The sequence below is a fragment of the Caretta caretta genome, chromosome 1 (genome assembly GCF_965140235.1).
Source record: "Caretta caretta isolate rCarCar2 chromosome 1, rCarCar1.hap1, whole genome shotgun sequence".
Classification (NCBI taxonomy): domain Eukaryota; kingdom Metazoa; phylum Chordata; order Testudines; family Cheloniidae; genus Caretta; species Caretta caretta.
Window position 1 is genome coordinate 307,435,316 of NC_134206.1, and position 15,194 is coordinate 307,450,509.

The window sequence follows — 15,194 nt, forward strand, 5'->3', positions numbered from 1 at the left end:
CTATACAAGGTGTCATTCCATTTGTTATAAGATATGGATTCTTAAGCCATGGTAGTGTTAGATTAGTATGAAGGCCTTATCTAATTTCTACTTTGGGTCAAGCATTTTTGAACCTGGATTGGCCAAAAAGATGTTGAACTGCCATTGTTAGTACTATGCACAATTCTGTTGAGATATATATAAAATATATATGCTGCTAAATAATAGTAATAATAAACAACTATGAAGCATAGTAGAGGTGTAGGTCTTTCTTATTTTATTATACTTTGATTTTTTCGAGGTATTTTCTTTGTTTTCCCCCATATCCATCAGGGGGAGTTAATACTAAAATATACAATTTACTGAGCTGAAGGGGATTGTTTAATTTAATCTTCTTCTACAATAGAATAATACTCCCTCACTTTTTAAAAAGGCAACAAGTAAATTGAAAGGGAGTTGTATATTCAGACAACCCTCTTCTTGGACTAATTAAACCATATGCAAGGCATGTTGTTTCCAAGGTTCTTAATCCAAATGGGAATCTTTCCAATGGCATTAGAGGACATTGTATGAGGCCCAAGAGCAGTAGGGCTGAACGATTTTAATTAGACATTTCAGTAAATTTTGAATGAAAATCCGCATTCCATGTTAATAGTCTAACCCTTTTTTTTATTACTGTTTTTAGTTAATGAAGGAGTTTCCTCTGCTAAGCATGTTCAACATCCACGAAAACCTGCTAGAAGCTCTGTTGGAGTTACAAGCATATGCAGATGTTCAGGCAGTTTTAGCAAAATATGATGGTAAGTCCAACTACATGTATGTATACATATTGTGTACACACACACACACCTATGTGACATGAACACTGATATGTTTGCAAAATAAAATGTTCAAAAGTTAGGAAATGCCAGAATTTAAGTTGCTTGTGCACCTTTAATTGGGATCCCTTGTGTATATGCTTTATGATACAGTTTTCAATTACATGATCACATACCATATTTTCCACAGGACCCCTGTGTCATTCAGAGCACAGGTAGAACAGTGCTCTCTTAAATGAGCAGTTCTTCAATATGTTGTTTTCTCCTGTTTGTTCAATGTGTGACCCCAGGCCTTATTTACTGCAGACTATTCAAAGCTCGCTTTGAAAACAGAATTAATAATTTCCCCATATATGTTCCTTGGTGTTCATTACTACAGTATCTGAGTGCTTCACAAGCATGAATTAATTTATCTTTCCATCACTTCTGTGAGATGAGGGAGTGGCATAATCCCCATTTTAGAGACAGCACGCTGAAGCACAGAGGGATTAAGGTAATTAAATATCCACTACTTTTGGGTACCCAATCTGAAACATCTAGAACCTGATTTTTCAGCGTACATCATGTTACATAACACTTTCTATGTTCAAAGCACACCTCCCATTGTCTTCAGTTGCAGCTGTGAGTGCTCAGCACTTCTGCAAATCAGACCCCAGCATGTCAAGTCAGGCACCCAGAAAATGAAGAACACAGTTAGTGAGTACGTGTAAAAAGTTTGGTTTAAGTGACTTGCACAGCACCTCACAGGCATTCTGGGGCAGAGGCAGGGAAAGAATCCAGTTTTCCAGGGCAGCATTCAACTGCCTTAACAATGAGACAGTTCATCCTCTTCATGCAGTCCCCTGCCTCATTCACTACATGCCTTCCAATTAAAGGAAGGATGCTCCAATGGTTGGGGCATTAGCCTAGGACTTGGGGCAGTCAGGTTCAATTCCCTGCTCCACCACAGGCTTCCTGTGTGACCTTGGGAAGTCATTTAATCTCTCTGTGTCTCAGTTCCCATCTATAAAATGGAGATAAATGCACTTCTCTACCTCACTGGGACATTTTGAGGGTAAATGCATAAAAGATTTTCAGGTGCTCAGATACTACAGTGGTGGGGGCCATATAATAATGATAATAATAATTAATAATACTACACACCTTCCAGCATCTGCACCAAATGAAGCAGGGATCCCACAGACAACAGTCTCCTTTACTACACAACCCTGAGTCATCTCCAGAGCAGGTCCAATCTGTGCACTGAATGGAAAAAGTAGCATGTGATCATATAATTAAAGACTGTGTCATAGTGGATGTGCCCAAGGGGCCCAAATTCTAGCATCTCATGAGTGCTTCTGAGTGCTTGACTTTGCAACCTTAGAGACATTTTGTATGTAATTTCTTAAGTTTTTAAAAAATAAAACTGAAAAAACAAAAATTCCATCCTGTGACCTCATATTGACTCTCACATGACTCAACCTGGTTGGAACCTTAGACTACCACACAGATCTACTACACAGTCTTCTGTGTGGACCAGCACTAGAGGGTGATGAGACACACTTTGCCAGTGGGTTTCACAGATATTTGCTAACAGCATAAGAATGCTGAGACTCAAGAGTCTTGGGTTCGATTCCAGTCTTGGCAGGGGAGTGTTCTGTATTGGGTACAGAGCCTTTTACTTGTTCTCCCCAAATGTGCCTCCTTCTGCTCCATCCCCTTCGACATATCTCTGTTCCAGTCGTGTCTCTTCCTCAGCCCTGACTCCTCATCCCACTCCCATTCTTCTTGCCTACCCAGCCTGTCTTCACTCCTCAGATTTCTTATTCCAGTCCCAGTCTCCTTGCTAGTCAGTCCCAACCCCTCCTCCGAGCTCCTCATCTGATATGTTTCTCCCTTCCCAATCCCCATTAACCCCCAGTCCTCGTCTCCCTGCACAGGCTCTCAGTATCCCATCACTCCCTCCCTGGCTTCTAATCTCATTCTCTCCCCTCCCAGACCTTTTGTCGCTGTCTTTTTGCCCAGCCATTCTCAGTTCTCCCTCCACCCTATACCATTGTCAGATCTGCTTCACCACACACACTTTTCCCTAGTCTCAGTCTCCCTAGTTTAATAGTCCCTCAATCTCCTTGTCCAATCTCAAAGTTTCCCCCTCCAGCCAGCTGGCTCCCAGTTCCCCACCATTTCTCTCACCAGCTCCCAGTCCCGACCTGCAGCTCCCAGTCCCAGACTTCTTTCCCAACCAGTCCCAGCCTCCCTTCTCACCCCCGCTCTCTGGCTCCAAGTTCCACCCTTTCCAAACTCCCAATCCCCTTCTCCTTGCCCAGCCAATCCCATTTTCTCGCCTCCACAATTTTCAGGCTCACCAGACTTCTTATCACAATCTGTTCCTTTCCCTCTTCCCTGGTCTGGCTTTTGTCCCCTCTGCATTCAAATCAGATGGCTTCCTCTGCCATTCTATTTGGGCAGGGGGGTCATTGGGAGCATAGGAGGAACAAGCTCCCTGCTCCCCAGTTCCAGTGCTCAGACTCACCCAGTTTTCATGTAGCCACTGTGAGGAGATGCAGCATGCTCAGGCATTCTGCAGTCTGGTCATATGTCGGAGCTATGAGGGGATGGAGCATACTCAGTTGCTCTGTGGAGATGTGGCTTGTGCTGTCTGGTTAGCACTAGGAGCTGTGAGAGGCTCAAATATGCTCACTGGGGATGGAACATTTGAAGAGTTTAGCTGCTGTAATTGAAGAAGACTCTACTGAGCATGTGCAAACAATGAGTTTTCAAAGGTTTATAACCTTGGTGAATTTTCACAGAAGCCACAAAAGTCACACCTGTGACACAAAGGTAGGCTTAGAAGGATTATATTTTTATCAGTAATTGTCAATTTCACTGTACACACACAGAGTGACAAAAAATAACAATCCAAATGGACAGATGGACAAAGTAAGAAAAATGCTGCTTGAGAACTGAATAGAGTTTGATTTAAGGATATTTACACTGCATATTTTGACATGTGAGGTTGACAATTTGCAGGTTAACAGTCATGAAGCTTTAGCTCTTTGAATCTCAATGTCTGCTGTCATTAAATAATTATTGTCTGACCCTCTCCCTCCCAATGTCCCACAACTGTGGAAATGTAAATTGATAAAAATAATAAAAAATGCTCAAAACCCAAAATGTTGCACAATGGTGAAAATTTAAATCAACTCAAATTGAAAAAATAATGCTTAAAAATAAACATTGATATTCTCTGTCCAAATTATAAAAAAATAAAAATGGAATTCTGCCAAGCCTAAACAAAGGCCCCCCTCCTGCCAAATGTCCCTGCTCTATAGCATGGAGGCTATAAAGCTCTTCAAAGCAAAGGCTGTCTGAGGCAGACACCCAACTTGTAAAATTTCAGCCCAAACACTTAACTTTTGGCAAAGTTATAAGCCACTCAAAATAGGCTCTTATCATGGGAGGTGTCCGGCAACCATAATAAATAGGCGGCACTACCAGCCCTGACTATAATATGTGTGTTTTCAATACTTAATCACCATCTTGCAGTAGAATCACTGTAAGCCGCAGTGCTCAGAATGTCCCACCACTCTTTGAATGTCACACCACTGCACATCTAGTAGTACTAATTACCCTGGGAGAGGTTTTTATTGGGTAGAATTTGGTTGGGAGCAGCGCAGTGGAAAAGAAACATCTACCAAAATTATAACCTGTTTACTCAAAGGTCTTTCTTTTGCTTTCCCCTTTCAGTAATTCCTATCACTTAACTATAGACCCTCCTGTGTTCTGTTTTGATAAGTTCAGAGGAAAACACAGACATAAATGTACTCTGAAATACAATACCGTATTGCCCCATTACCATGGTGTCTCAGCACCTTATACTCTTTAATGTATATGAGTAACCTTGTGGATTTTAAAGTACTTAGAAGAGTTGAGCTTGAAACTGAAAGCTGTTCTAAACCTGGCAGTCTGCTATAATTTATCCTCACAACACCCCTCTGAGGTAGGGAAATCATATTACTCCCATTACCATATTCAGCTCTGTGGCAGAATAGGGAATTAAACCAGAATCTTCCAAATCTCAGGCTAGCACTCTAACCACTGAGACATCCTTCCTCTCTGTTCGTTCATACTAAGGGCCCAATCCTGGGCAGTGCTGAGCACTTCTTAAGTGGCGGTGTTTACCTTCAACTCTCCCTGAAGCCAGTAGGACTTGAGGGTGCCATCATCTTCCAGAAAACACTTGGCACATTCCAAAATTAGGTTGTAAGTTTAAAAGAAAAGTATATGTGGATGGTAAAAGCCTGTAGGGAAATTTGATGCAGACCCTTTCTCCTGTCTGTGTGGACCCACACATTATACATTTTGCTGTATATAAAGGCATATGTGTATATTTAACACACGCGCACAAGGACTCAGCAAACAACAGTTTAACCAGCATAACTCTTAGAATTCATGAGTCTCTAAAGACCCTTTTTAGAGGAGTCTCAGCTCATTTTAGAACTCATCAGCTTTATGTGTTGTAAGATTTATTGGAACATAAAACAATGAACTCATTTATACTTCCCTATCTGCAGTTTCTATTGGTCCCATTCCACTGTCTTTATTCAGCTAAGACCAAACCTGATTTATTGTATTTTGATAACATATGAACAAATTATTTCCTAGAGCAGTCTCCCACCCACCCCTGGCTAAAAACTTGGATCACATTCTTTAAAATGTCAGTCTTTGTGAGGAGACATACTACTTTACCAATGACCATGTGTTGAATTTGTTTATATTATGTACCTGGCAACAGAGATGATGTCCATACTCATTATTCATGGAAAATGTGCCTCATTAGTGGCAAGATATGCACTGTTGCTGAGCTACATAATTATGGTTTCAGAGTTCAGTGTCTGTCAATAGAGTGCAGATGACCTAAACACTATTGAATCCTGAAAGGATTTTTGGCTCTGGCTTGACACACATCTATGTTATTTACAGCAGAAATACTTATGGCTGCTGAAGGGACTAGTCTTCTGAAAGAATAAGCAGCTAGGATTCATAGTAAATAAAACCTCTATGCCCCTCTTGCCTTACTTTTAAACTGGTTGTTTTCCAAGGGAACAGTCCTGTTTTTATGGTGCTGAGAACAAATGATTTATTAACCTCAGTGGACTGCCAGTTCTTTCCAGGTTGCCGTTGGCTGGTAACCTGGGCAGTGTGTGAACACAGAGATCTTTCAGACAGTTGAAAGTTAGACTTCAAAAGGGTAGATACTCTTTTATTTCGTTATGCAAATGTTCTCTTTTTTGTGGGGGAGTCTAGGGACAATTTTTTTTTCCAGTTTAGGATTACTGGAAATGTGAGCCTTCTGGTTTCCAGAGGAACATATTCATAAATACTGTCTCATTCTCCTTTCACTTACACTGTGGTTATATAAGAGTAATGCCACTGCAGTTGATGGAGATATGTTGGTGTAAGATCAGAATTAGTGACAGGAGAATTCAGCCCATCGTACTGATAGAAAAACATACTGTACTTCTAAATATTTATGATCTCATTCTGATCTAACCTGTACCGGTTTTCCTCAGGCATAACTATTTAATTCAATGGAGTTGCTCCAAATTTACACTGGTGTGAAATCAAAATCGAGGCTTTAAAATAAATTGTATATAGAATTTGAGTCTTCTTTATAGATGAATGTGCATGGAGCATGATGGTTGATCATGTTCCTGTTTGGGCCTAACCCTGTAGTCTTGACTCTGTGTTAATTGAGTGAAACTCCCATTGAAGTCACTGAACGCAAGGACTGCAGGTTTTGGCTTTTCATGTTAGTGAATCCAAACACTCTTTAAAATAATAATAACTGTTTAGGGATGCTTTTTTCTGTTCCTGTATAGCTCTGTGAACCGTTCCTGTAGCTCTGTGAACTGAGTAAATTCCACCAACGTTGAACTTGAAGGCATTCCAACAGAAATAATTTTTGGTATCAGTAAAACAGGTTACCAGAAAGCCCCCAGCACAAAACCCCCAATGACACTGGCTCTGTTCTCAAGGACACAGTTTCACTCTTATTCCATATTTCTTTTCCACAGCTTCATTTTATTAGCTCCTCTCAGTTCTCAACATTAACAGCAATCATCATATCAAGTTTTTCTGCTTGTTAGAAGATAACCTGACCTGGCTAGATACCTCTGCTTTCTCAGTATGGCTGCCCCAATGCAAAAGAGTTTTTATTATCCCTAATTCTCTGCTGGGCTGAAAACATAACATGAACAACAGAGAAAGAAACTTCAGTCTAATGTTGCATCCTTTTGTTTTATTTGAATGAGAGAACGTGGTTATTTATTAACATTCTTATTGTCAGGGTCGAACCCAAGCCTGCTGCACCCTTCTGCCAGTGATGCATGTCAGAGAAGATCTCCACAGTGGGGAACAGCAACATCAGGAGAATGAACAAATCTTTTCTCCATTAAATTCTCTTCTTGGACTCTATCAATCTTATTTACGGACTGATTTCCTCCCTTCATTTCAATATTGCTTCTCACTCAACTAGGTCTCTGCAACAGCCGGGCCTGTCCATTCATACTGTCTGGTCCAGTTTTTCCTTTGATTCCTGTGGCCTATTTCTGTGTGTCCTCTTTCTGCAAAGAAGATGCAGGACAAAATCACAGGGAAATGGACAAACTAGCTGTGCAGAGCTTCTTCATTATCCTCATCTAGGGAGGAGTGGTTCATTTCCTCAAGAAACTGTTAAATCATACTCTGCAAATCAAAGGAGTTGAATTGCTTGATCAAAGTATTTATCAGTTTCTGAAACTGAAACATGAGCTTTATAGGAAATGTTTATAATCAGCCAGTGAACCTCAGAAAAGTTTGTTCAAACTGAGCAAATCCAAACAATGCAAATGCTGTAGCTCAACTGTAACTGTTCTCTGTTTTCATTCTCTCATTGTTATACTAAAAAAATTCTCCTTTTGTGCTGAAATTCATACTGTACCTTATCATAGGGCCAGGAGCTGTCCCTTAGAGTTTTATTCAACTGTACGCTACTCGCACGAGTGTGGCAGGAGAGCCTGCACTGCCTGAGTATTAAACAGAAAAACAGGACTACAGCATGCTGCATGTACAGTGAAAATACCCTGTTAGATCATCTTGTTCATCCCCCTGCCAGTGCAGGATTGTTCCCTACAGTATATTTTCTAGTACTTTGTCCAGTATAGCTTAAAATGACTCAAGTGATGACCACTTACCACTTCTCGTGGGAGATTGTATTGCAGTCTAATTGCTTCTCTGTCAAGATGTTTTCCTCCTGATATTCAACCTACATTTCCCTATGGTTAATTTCATCCCATTGTTCTAGCTTTTAACCCCTTGGAACAGCTTCAACAATTCTTCTCCTTCCATGATGATTACTTCTCCCCTTTGTCATTGTGGGGGGAGGGATAGCTCAGTGGTTTGAGCATTGGCCTGCTAAACCCAGGGTTGGCAGTTCAATCCTTGAGGGGGCAATTTAGGGATCAGGGCAAAAATTGGGGATTGGTCCTGCTTTGAGCCAGGGGGTTGATGACAACCCGAGGTCCCTTCAACCCTGATATTCTATGATCACTGAGTCAGGCTACACATATTTATTGTTGTTCATTTAGTCTTTCCTCATAAATCAATCCCTCTAGCCCTTTTATCACCTGTGAAGAACATGGGAATTATCTGCATTGATTTCCATTAATATTTATATATATAATCTCTGGAGTTGGTGACTATTGTGTGATGTCTAAAAAGTGACTAAGGGGTAAATCCTTACTCAAAACAATGGTTGTAGACAGAATTTAGTTGATTGGTGCTCACATGGACAATACTAGGAATCCACTGTAGGGAGTCTACTTCCAATCCTGTGTAGGTGAAATGCAAAAAATAGATGGGTGAAGTTCAGAAGTCCTGTTCAGAACCTTAGAAGATCTTCAGGCAGTACCTTTCAAAGGACCTTTGAAATAAAAAAGACAGCCTGTTGCTTAAGAGAGAAACACTAACTGGGGGTTCAGGCATATCTTCGGTTTCATATTGGGGTGTACATAAATGAATCCAGTACTCTAGATGTAATCTTTCCAGTGCCATATAGAAAGGGACTAGCATCTCCCTTGACTGACATAATCTCTTTGTTTGTGCAACCCAGAATTATGGCCCTCTAGCAGCAGTGCACTTAAGCACATACTTAGGTCCCTTTAACTTCAATAGGACTGCTCACATGAGTTAAGCACATAGCCCCTGTTCAGTAAAGCACTTACCTAACATGGGTTTTTTTTGGTCATAAGTAGAATAACTTCTTAATTGTTAATAAACACAAAATTCACCTAAAGTGACTGCTCATGCAAGACACTGATCTTTCAATTGCCCAGTGTCAACATTTAGGGGCTCTTGATGACCTGGACAGAGATGATTCCATGTTTTCCTCTCCATATTTACCATTTCCAAGTGTAACTGCTATTTTGGTGGGAACAACAGATCACATGACAGCGCCTGGCACATTGTGCATGCTACCATAATACGATTCATCATCATCATCTGGACACAATGCTATGTTCACAGCTCCTTTCCAACTTGTTAAATATCAAAAGAAACATGAAGCAAGCCACCATTAAGAATTCACTTTCTCTCTTTACCTGAGGTACTATATGCCCCAGAAGGTTAGTCCAAGGAAAATAATCATAAAGTGTACCTTCTAGAGACAAGAGCAGTAAGGAATGAAATCCTTCTTTGGATACAAATGTCAGAGCTTATTAGGGAAAAATATCCTCAAGGTTTTGACACTTGGATAGCAGTTGCATATTTCAGCACACTGAGGGAGCTCCATTTGCTGTCACAAGAGGATGGGAAACAATGTCTGTAGAGATGCTTTGCCAGATGGCTTTACAAGCTGGAGACACTAATTTATGAAGACCTCTAACTTTGGTTCCTGACAGATGAGTTATCTCTTAGGACTAGTTTAGACTTGGTTCCCAAAGTACAAGCTAAATTTAATTTGTAACCAGCCATAATTCTACTCTGCTTCTATCTCAGTGTGAGGATCCCAAGTAGGAACTAAAGCCTCCATTGGGCAATATTCAAACTTGTATAATGTGGCCTGCTTCAGAGCAGGCAAAATAAAACAACAACAAAAAGGCATGAGCCTACACAGAGAAATCTGCAGAACAACACACGTGTACATTTCTCTGTATTGCTTCATTTTCCATTCCTGAAAAGCATTTCTGTCAGAGAATGGGCCACCCATCAAAGATACCATAGCCATTCAGATCTTTGCTGCTTGGTCATTAACCTACAGTGTCACCACACATCATAATTCGGATCCCATGGCTTCTGCTGACCACTGGGCAGTAATGGATGATCTAACCTGAGGAAATGGTCTTGGCACCCTGTCTTTTGGAGGTTTTTTGGATTGTGTGATTTAACGGTTTCTAGCACAACAGGTTACGCATTAGTTGGACGGAATGTATGAAAATCTCCCTTTGCACACTGAGGTTCTGGCCTCTTCTGCTGCTTGGCGCATCCGAGTGCTTTAAGTCTTCGGTAGATTAGAAGGCAACTTTTTCTTGCATTCAAAATGCTTTTTGCTGAAGTTTCACATTCCCCCCCCGAGAGCCTCTCCCTTTTTCCTGTTTTTCAGTCTCATTAAAATGGTTAAAGTTGATGGAAAAAGACAGGGGAGATCTCACTGCACCAACCAAGGAGTTCTGGGGTTTGCTGCTTCACCAAACCAGGAAGAAGTGGAAGAGTTTAGCCCCCCTGCTTTAGGGGAAGGAGCATGCTGCCTACGAAAATATATTTCTAGGGATTTCAAGCTAGTAGAGTCCTCGTGTCCTGGTTTACTGGTATCAGATACTTGTTAGGCCCTGATTCTGCACCCATTGAAGTCAACAGCCAAGCTCCCACTGTCTTCAGTGGTACAGGATTAGGCTGTAACTGATGGATGCATCTGAGTTTAGCATCAGCAGATATTCCCAATGTTGTGGTGCCAGATTGATGGCCATAAGAGCTCAGAGAAACCATGTCCATAGAAGAAAAAAAAATTATATCTGCTACTTCAAAACTCATAAAAAGCTGTAAATAGATCAGAACTCTGAAACAATAATTTTCCATTTTTAACTCTGCTCCCAGAAGGACACTCTGCTTTTCGTTCCTTTTGTGATTTGATGAGTAACTTTATGTTGCTGAAAGTCTGAAACTGGTGTGATCCAAAAAAGATCTATTCTGTTTACTTGAAAACATGCAAAGTTCTTAACTCCTAATGTCAAGAACAACCTGGCATAAATACAATCATTGGAACAACACATATTCATCTACTGCAATGATGGATGGATGGATCTGCAGCTAGCTTCCGTTATGGCATAGTAATGTCCATATCTCTCATTCCAACACTGCCTTGCATATTGTGGATTTTAATTACTAGTCACTATAATTACATAGTTTAGTGACAAATGTAAAGAATTAATAGTTGGGACTTTCAAAAGTACCTAAGTCACGAAATCCTGCTCTAACAGCATAATGTTCCCTTGGGTTGCAAACTGATCATGAATAAGTAAAGTAAAGAGTCGTTTCCAGTAAGGCATGATTTATCGATCCTCACTCACCTTCTTCTCTTAGGAGCCCTATCTTGCAACGTGCTAAGCTTTTCCTGTGAGGCTCTAAGTGCCCTTAACTCCAGTTGACCTCAGTAGAAGTTGAGGGCATTCAGCACACCTCAAGCATCTCTCAGCACCTCACATAACTTGGTCCTTAGTGCTACTTCCCAGTGTCTTCATTATTCAGTATATCAAGAATAGAATGAGTAAGAGTTACAGGTTTTTTAGAACTGTGCTCCAGAGCTTCCCCGACTCTTGCTTAGAACCATAGTCCCACTGTAATTATATAAAGTATATTTATTATAGTGGAGTATATGTGGTATACAAATTTTAAATAAGCTATAATTGTAATGCTATTACAGGGAATAGTGCTTCATACAGTGAATAGTCTCATTGCTTTAATGAGCTCTATTCATGATAGTAGGTATTATATTCAGTGATACAACAACTGTTTACAGGAGTAGGCCCTTAATTTCTTTCTCACTCAGCTGTTTTCTTAAATTTAGCCTAAATGCTAAACAGTTTAAAAGATGGTTTATAATATCTGTCTATGAGAGCTAGGTAACGTAGTGTAGAATTATTTTCTGCTTTTATTACAGCGGAAACTATAGGGCCATATTCATATATACCCTCCATATGCTTTGTGCCACTCTGGTGATGAAAAGTAGCCAGAAACCTGACTGAACTAAGTGCGTAAGCTGAGTTTATAGGTGACTTGTGTCACTGGAGCAGAACATACCAGTTATTATGGCCCTGTGTTTCCACAAGTGGCAAAACATATTACATTGCTGTTAATATTTAAATGCAGTAAATTAGTAAACGTTGGCTTGACTCTCATAGTCATGATTACTAAAAGAAAGGAAGGGAATAAGACACAGTAGATAGACACCCACCAGCTGTTTCTGGATATTGATGTGTTTCCTAATGTACTGAAAGAATTTACCTTTTCTAGGTTGCATATGTGTTTGTATACGAACGTAATGAATTCTTTAATTCAATCCATGTAGTATCAGAAAAAGATCACTCTGAATTTGTTTGCTAATTAGATCATTTAATGACTACATGGCACAATCAGATTATCATTAATTCAGGGTTTAAAAATATGATAATTCTTATTTGGGTGGCATTTTCAAAAGCACCTGAGTGACATAGGAGCACAACTTAGTGCTCCTAAATCACTCGGGTGTTTTTGATATCCCATTATTCATTAATTTAGATATTATGCTGTCCTGAAGAATTATTCCAACATTTATTTTCTCTTTCTGCAAACATTCAAGGGTTCCAATATTTATTTATTTTGTACTTTCTTTTCAACAGATATAAGCTTACCAAAATCAGCAACGATATGCTACACAGCTGCACTGCTCAAAGCCAGAGCTGTCTCTGACAAGTAAGTCCATGAGAACTTCTGACCAGCAAAATTCCTTACTGTAAACTCACTAACGTTTAACTGCAGATTTCTCTTCAGTGACCTGGTGAGGTCCCACACCCTGAAAATCTGATGTCCTAGCAGGAAAAATTTTGGCCTGTGGAAAATTTAGAATATGGTTTTTATAAAAAGGAATTTTCACTAATTATCAATGTTGTACCTCACCAACGGTTAAAAAAGAAAAAAAATGGCTTCAATTAAATTACTTTATTTTAATTTTTATTTATACTATCTGGCTGAGCAATGGCTTCCTGGATAGTATTATAATGAAAATGCAGCTTGGAGGTGCTGTGTGGTTGGCCATCTTCACCTTGTATCTAACAGAACCAAGAAAGGTAAAATAACATGACTGTATAAAGAGCAATTTTCTTCGACAAGTACTGTCGTAGCAGTGTTCATCTACTTGATTTTAGGCAGGTAGATTTAGCACTTACTATGTAAGGGTTCCTGACAGGTCAATGGAAATAGATGGTATACGTGTTTTTAAAGACACAAATGTTTGCTTATTCCTGATACGTTTTTCTCTTAGGACACAGCCCTCCAAGGTTCTGAGCACTCCTATGTGGTGCTGAGTGTCATCGACTCCTCCTGAAGTCAGCTGGAGTTGAGAATGTTCAGCCCTTCGCAGGAACGCTCAGCACCTTGCAGGATCAAGCCCTAAGAGCCAGATTCCGCTCTTGGATGCGTGCACACAAATCCCAGGCTGGAAGAGTTGTGTATACGTATCTTGGGGGGAATGTGGCCCTAAAGTTGGAAAGCAAGCAGAGTGGAAAGCCGCTTTCTTTCCTGACGTCAGACAGTTTGCTTTTAAGTGAATGTGCACTTCAAGATCTAAGTAATTTTCTTTCATTCTTTTTATCCTGTAGATCGCCAGTACCTACTGCAACATCTTTCCTCCCTACACAGCGACTCCAGCTTGGGAGGGCAGGGCTAAGGTTGTCACAGCTTTCCCTGTGGTGTCTGCCTGCCAAGTACAGCTCTGGAGTTAGCCGTGGGGTGTGAGGTGAGAAAGAGATTGCATGGTCTGGTTTTTCATTCACTGGGGCAGATGATTCGCCCACAGTTTGGGCATCCAACCCTTGCTGGTACAACTGAAAGTAGACTACCCGCTACTGCTGCTGTACCATGCTTTAATCCCAACCTGACCCAGGGGCATTGGGTTGGGAACCTCCCTAAAATCTCCCCAAATATGTTTTTAATAGAAACACGCTAACAATTATTTAACATTATTTTCTATTTTTCGGAAACTTCTGCCTTGATAAACGCCCCCCCAGTAAGGTATTATAGAAAATTTAGTTTAGCAGCGTAGAAAGAATTGACTGTTTGAACTTACTTCCTGCCATGATTAGATGCAAACATGCTTTCCACTTCTGCAGGGATTTTCATTGGCCTTGATGTAATAGGTCATTCAGAGTTTCCATTTACTATGGAAGTTTGGAGAGCATAGGAAATTGTCTCAGCCTGGTTATACGGGCCCTTGGTCTAAATTTCTTTCTGGCTTTTACTTGCTAGCATTTCTGACCTAATGTATTTGTTTCTTTGCTTTTGCAGATTTTCTCCAGAGGCTGCCTCAAGGCGAGGGCTGAGTACAGCAGAGATGAATGCAGTAGAAGCTATTCACAGAGCAGTAGAATTTAATCCACATGTGCCAAAAGTGAGTATGGAGAAATCACTGTCATAAATTTTAACAAAACAGGAGACATATCCTTTGGTTTTAAAGAGGTAGAGTAGCAAGTGGTGGTTGTTGGAAGGGGAGCAGACGGGGGAGGGTGAAGGGGCTAATGTTTACACCCTGCTATACGCATGTGGGGAGCATTTGAAATTTCTCATTAGATACCATAGGATCAGACATGTCACCCAATATTAGGTCTTGAAACTTTAAGTATTAACTGATAAAAGTCTGTCAGTCTGAATATCAACAAAATACTGGACATTGACAATAGGCACCCTGATGCCACGTTGATAAACACATTAGAAGTATCCATGTAGATAGATTATTCCTTAAAGAATCGTATACAATGACAATAATAGAAAAGATCTTCACGTTAAAAAATGGTTATCTATATTTAATGGATCACACATAGCATATATTTTCAGCATGCTGCAAAGGGACTTACGTTCACATTTTCTGTTATGCTTCATATAAATTGTATTTGTAACTCTTCATGCAATGCTCCACCATTAAAACTCCAAACCATTCAGGGCTTGCTCATTCATAAATGAAAAATCACAGAAAGGACAATGTTGAGGAGTACTTGTGGCACCTTAGAGACTAACAAATTTATTTGGGCATAAGCTTTCGTGGGCTAAAACCTACTTCATCGGATGCATGCGGTGGAAAATACAGTAGGAAGATATATGTGTGTATGTATATATATATATATATATATACAG

At 40.2% G+C, this 15,194-nt stretch overlaps 1 protein-coding gene across 4 annotated transcripts in view; it reads left to right on the top strand.

Annotated features, from left to right (window-relative positions):
- ST7 (suppression of tumorigenicity 7) overlaps nucleotides 1-15,194 on the top strand; it is a 234,648-nt gene that overhangs the window by 175,387 nt on the left and 44,067 nt on the right. For all 4 annotated transcript variants that reach the window (XM_048836149.2, XM_048836152.2, XM_075124440.1 and 1 more), the window contains exons 9-11: nucleotides 665-779; nucleotides 12,689-12,761; nucleotides 14,352-14,454. In XM_048836149.2, coding sequence (XP_048692106.1) covers nucleotides 665-779; nucleotides 12,689-12,761; nucleotides 14,352-14,454 — 291 coding nt within the window. The remainder of the gene's footprint in view (nucleotides 1-664; nucleotides 780-12,688; nucleotides 12,762-14,351; nucleotides 14,455-15,194) is intronic.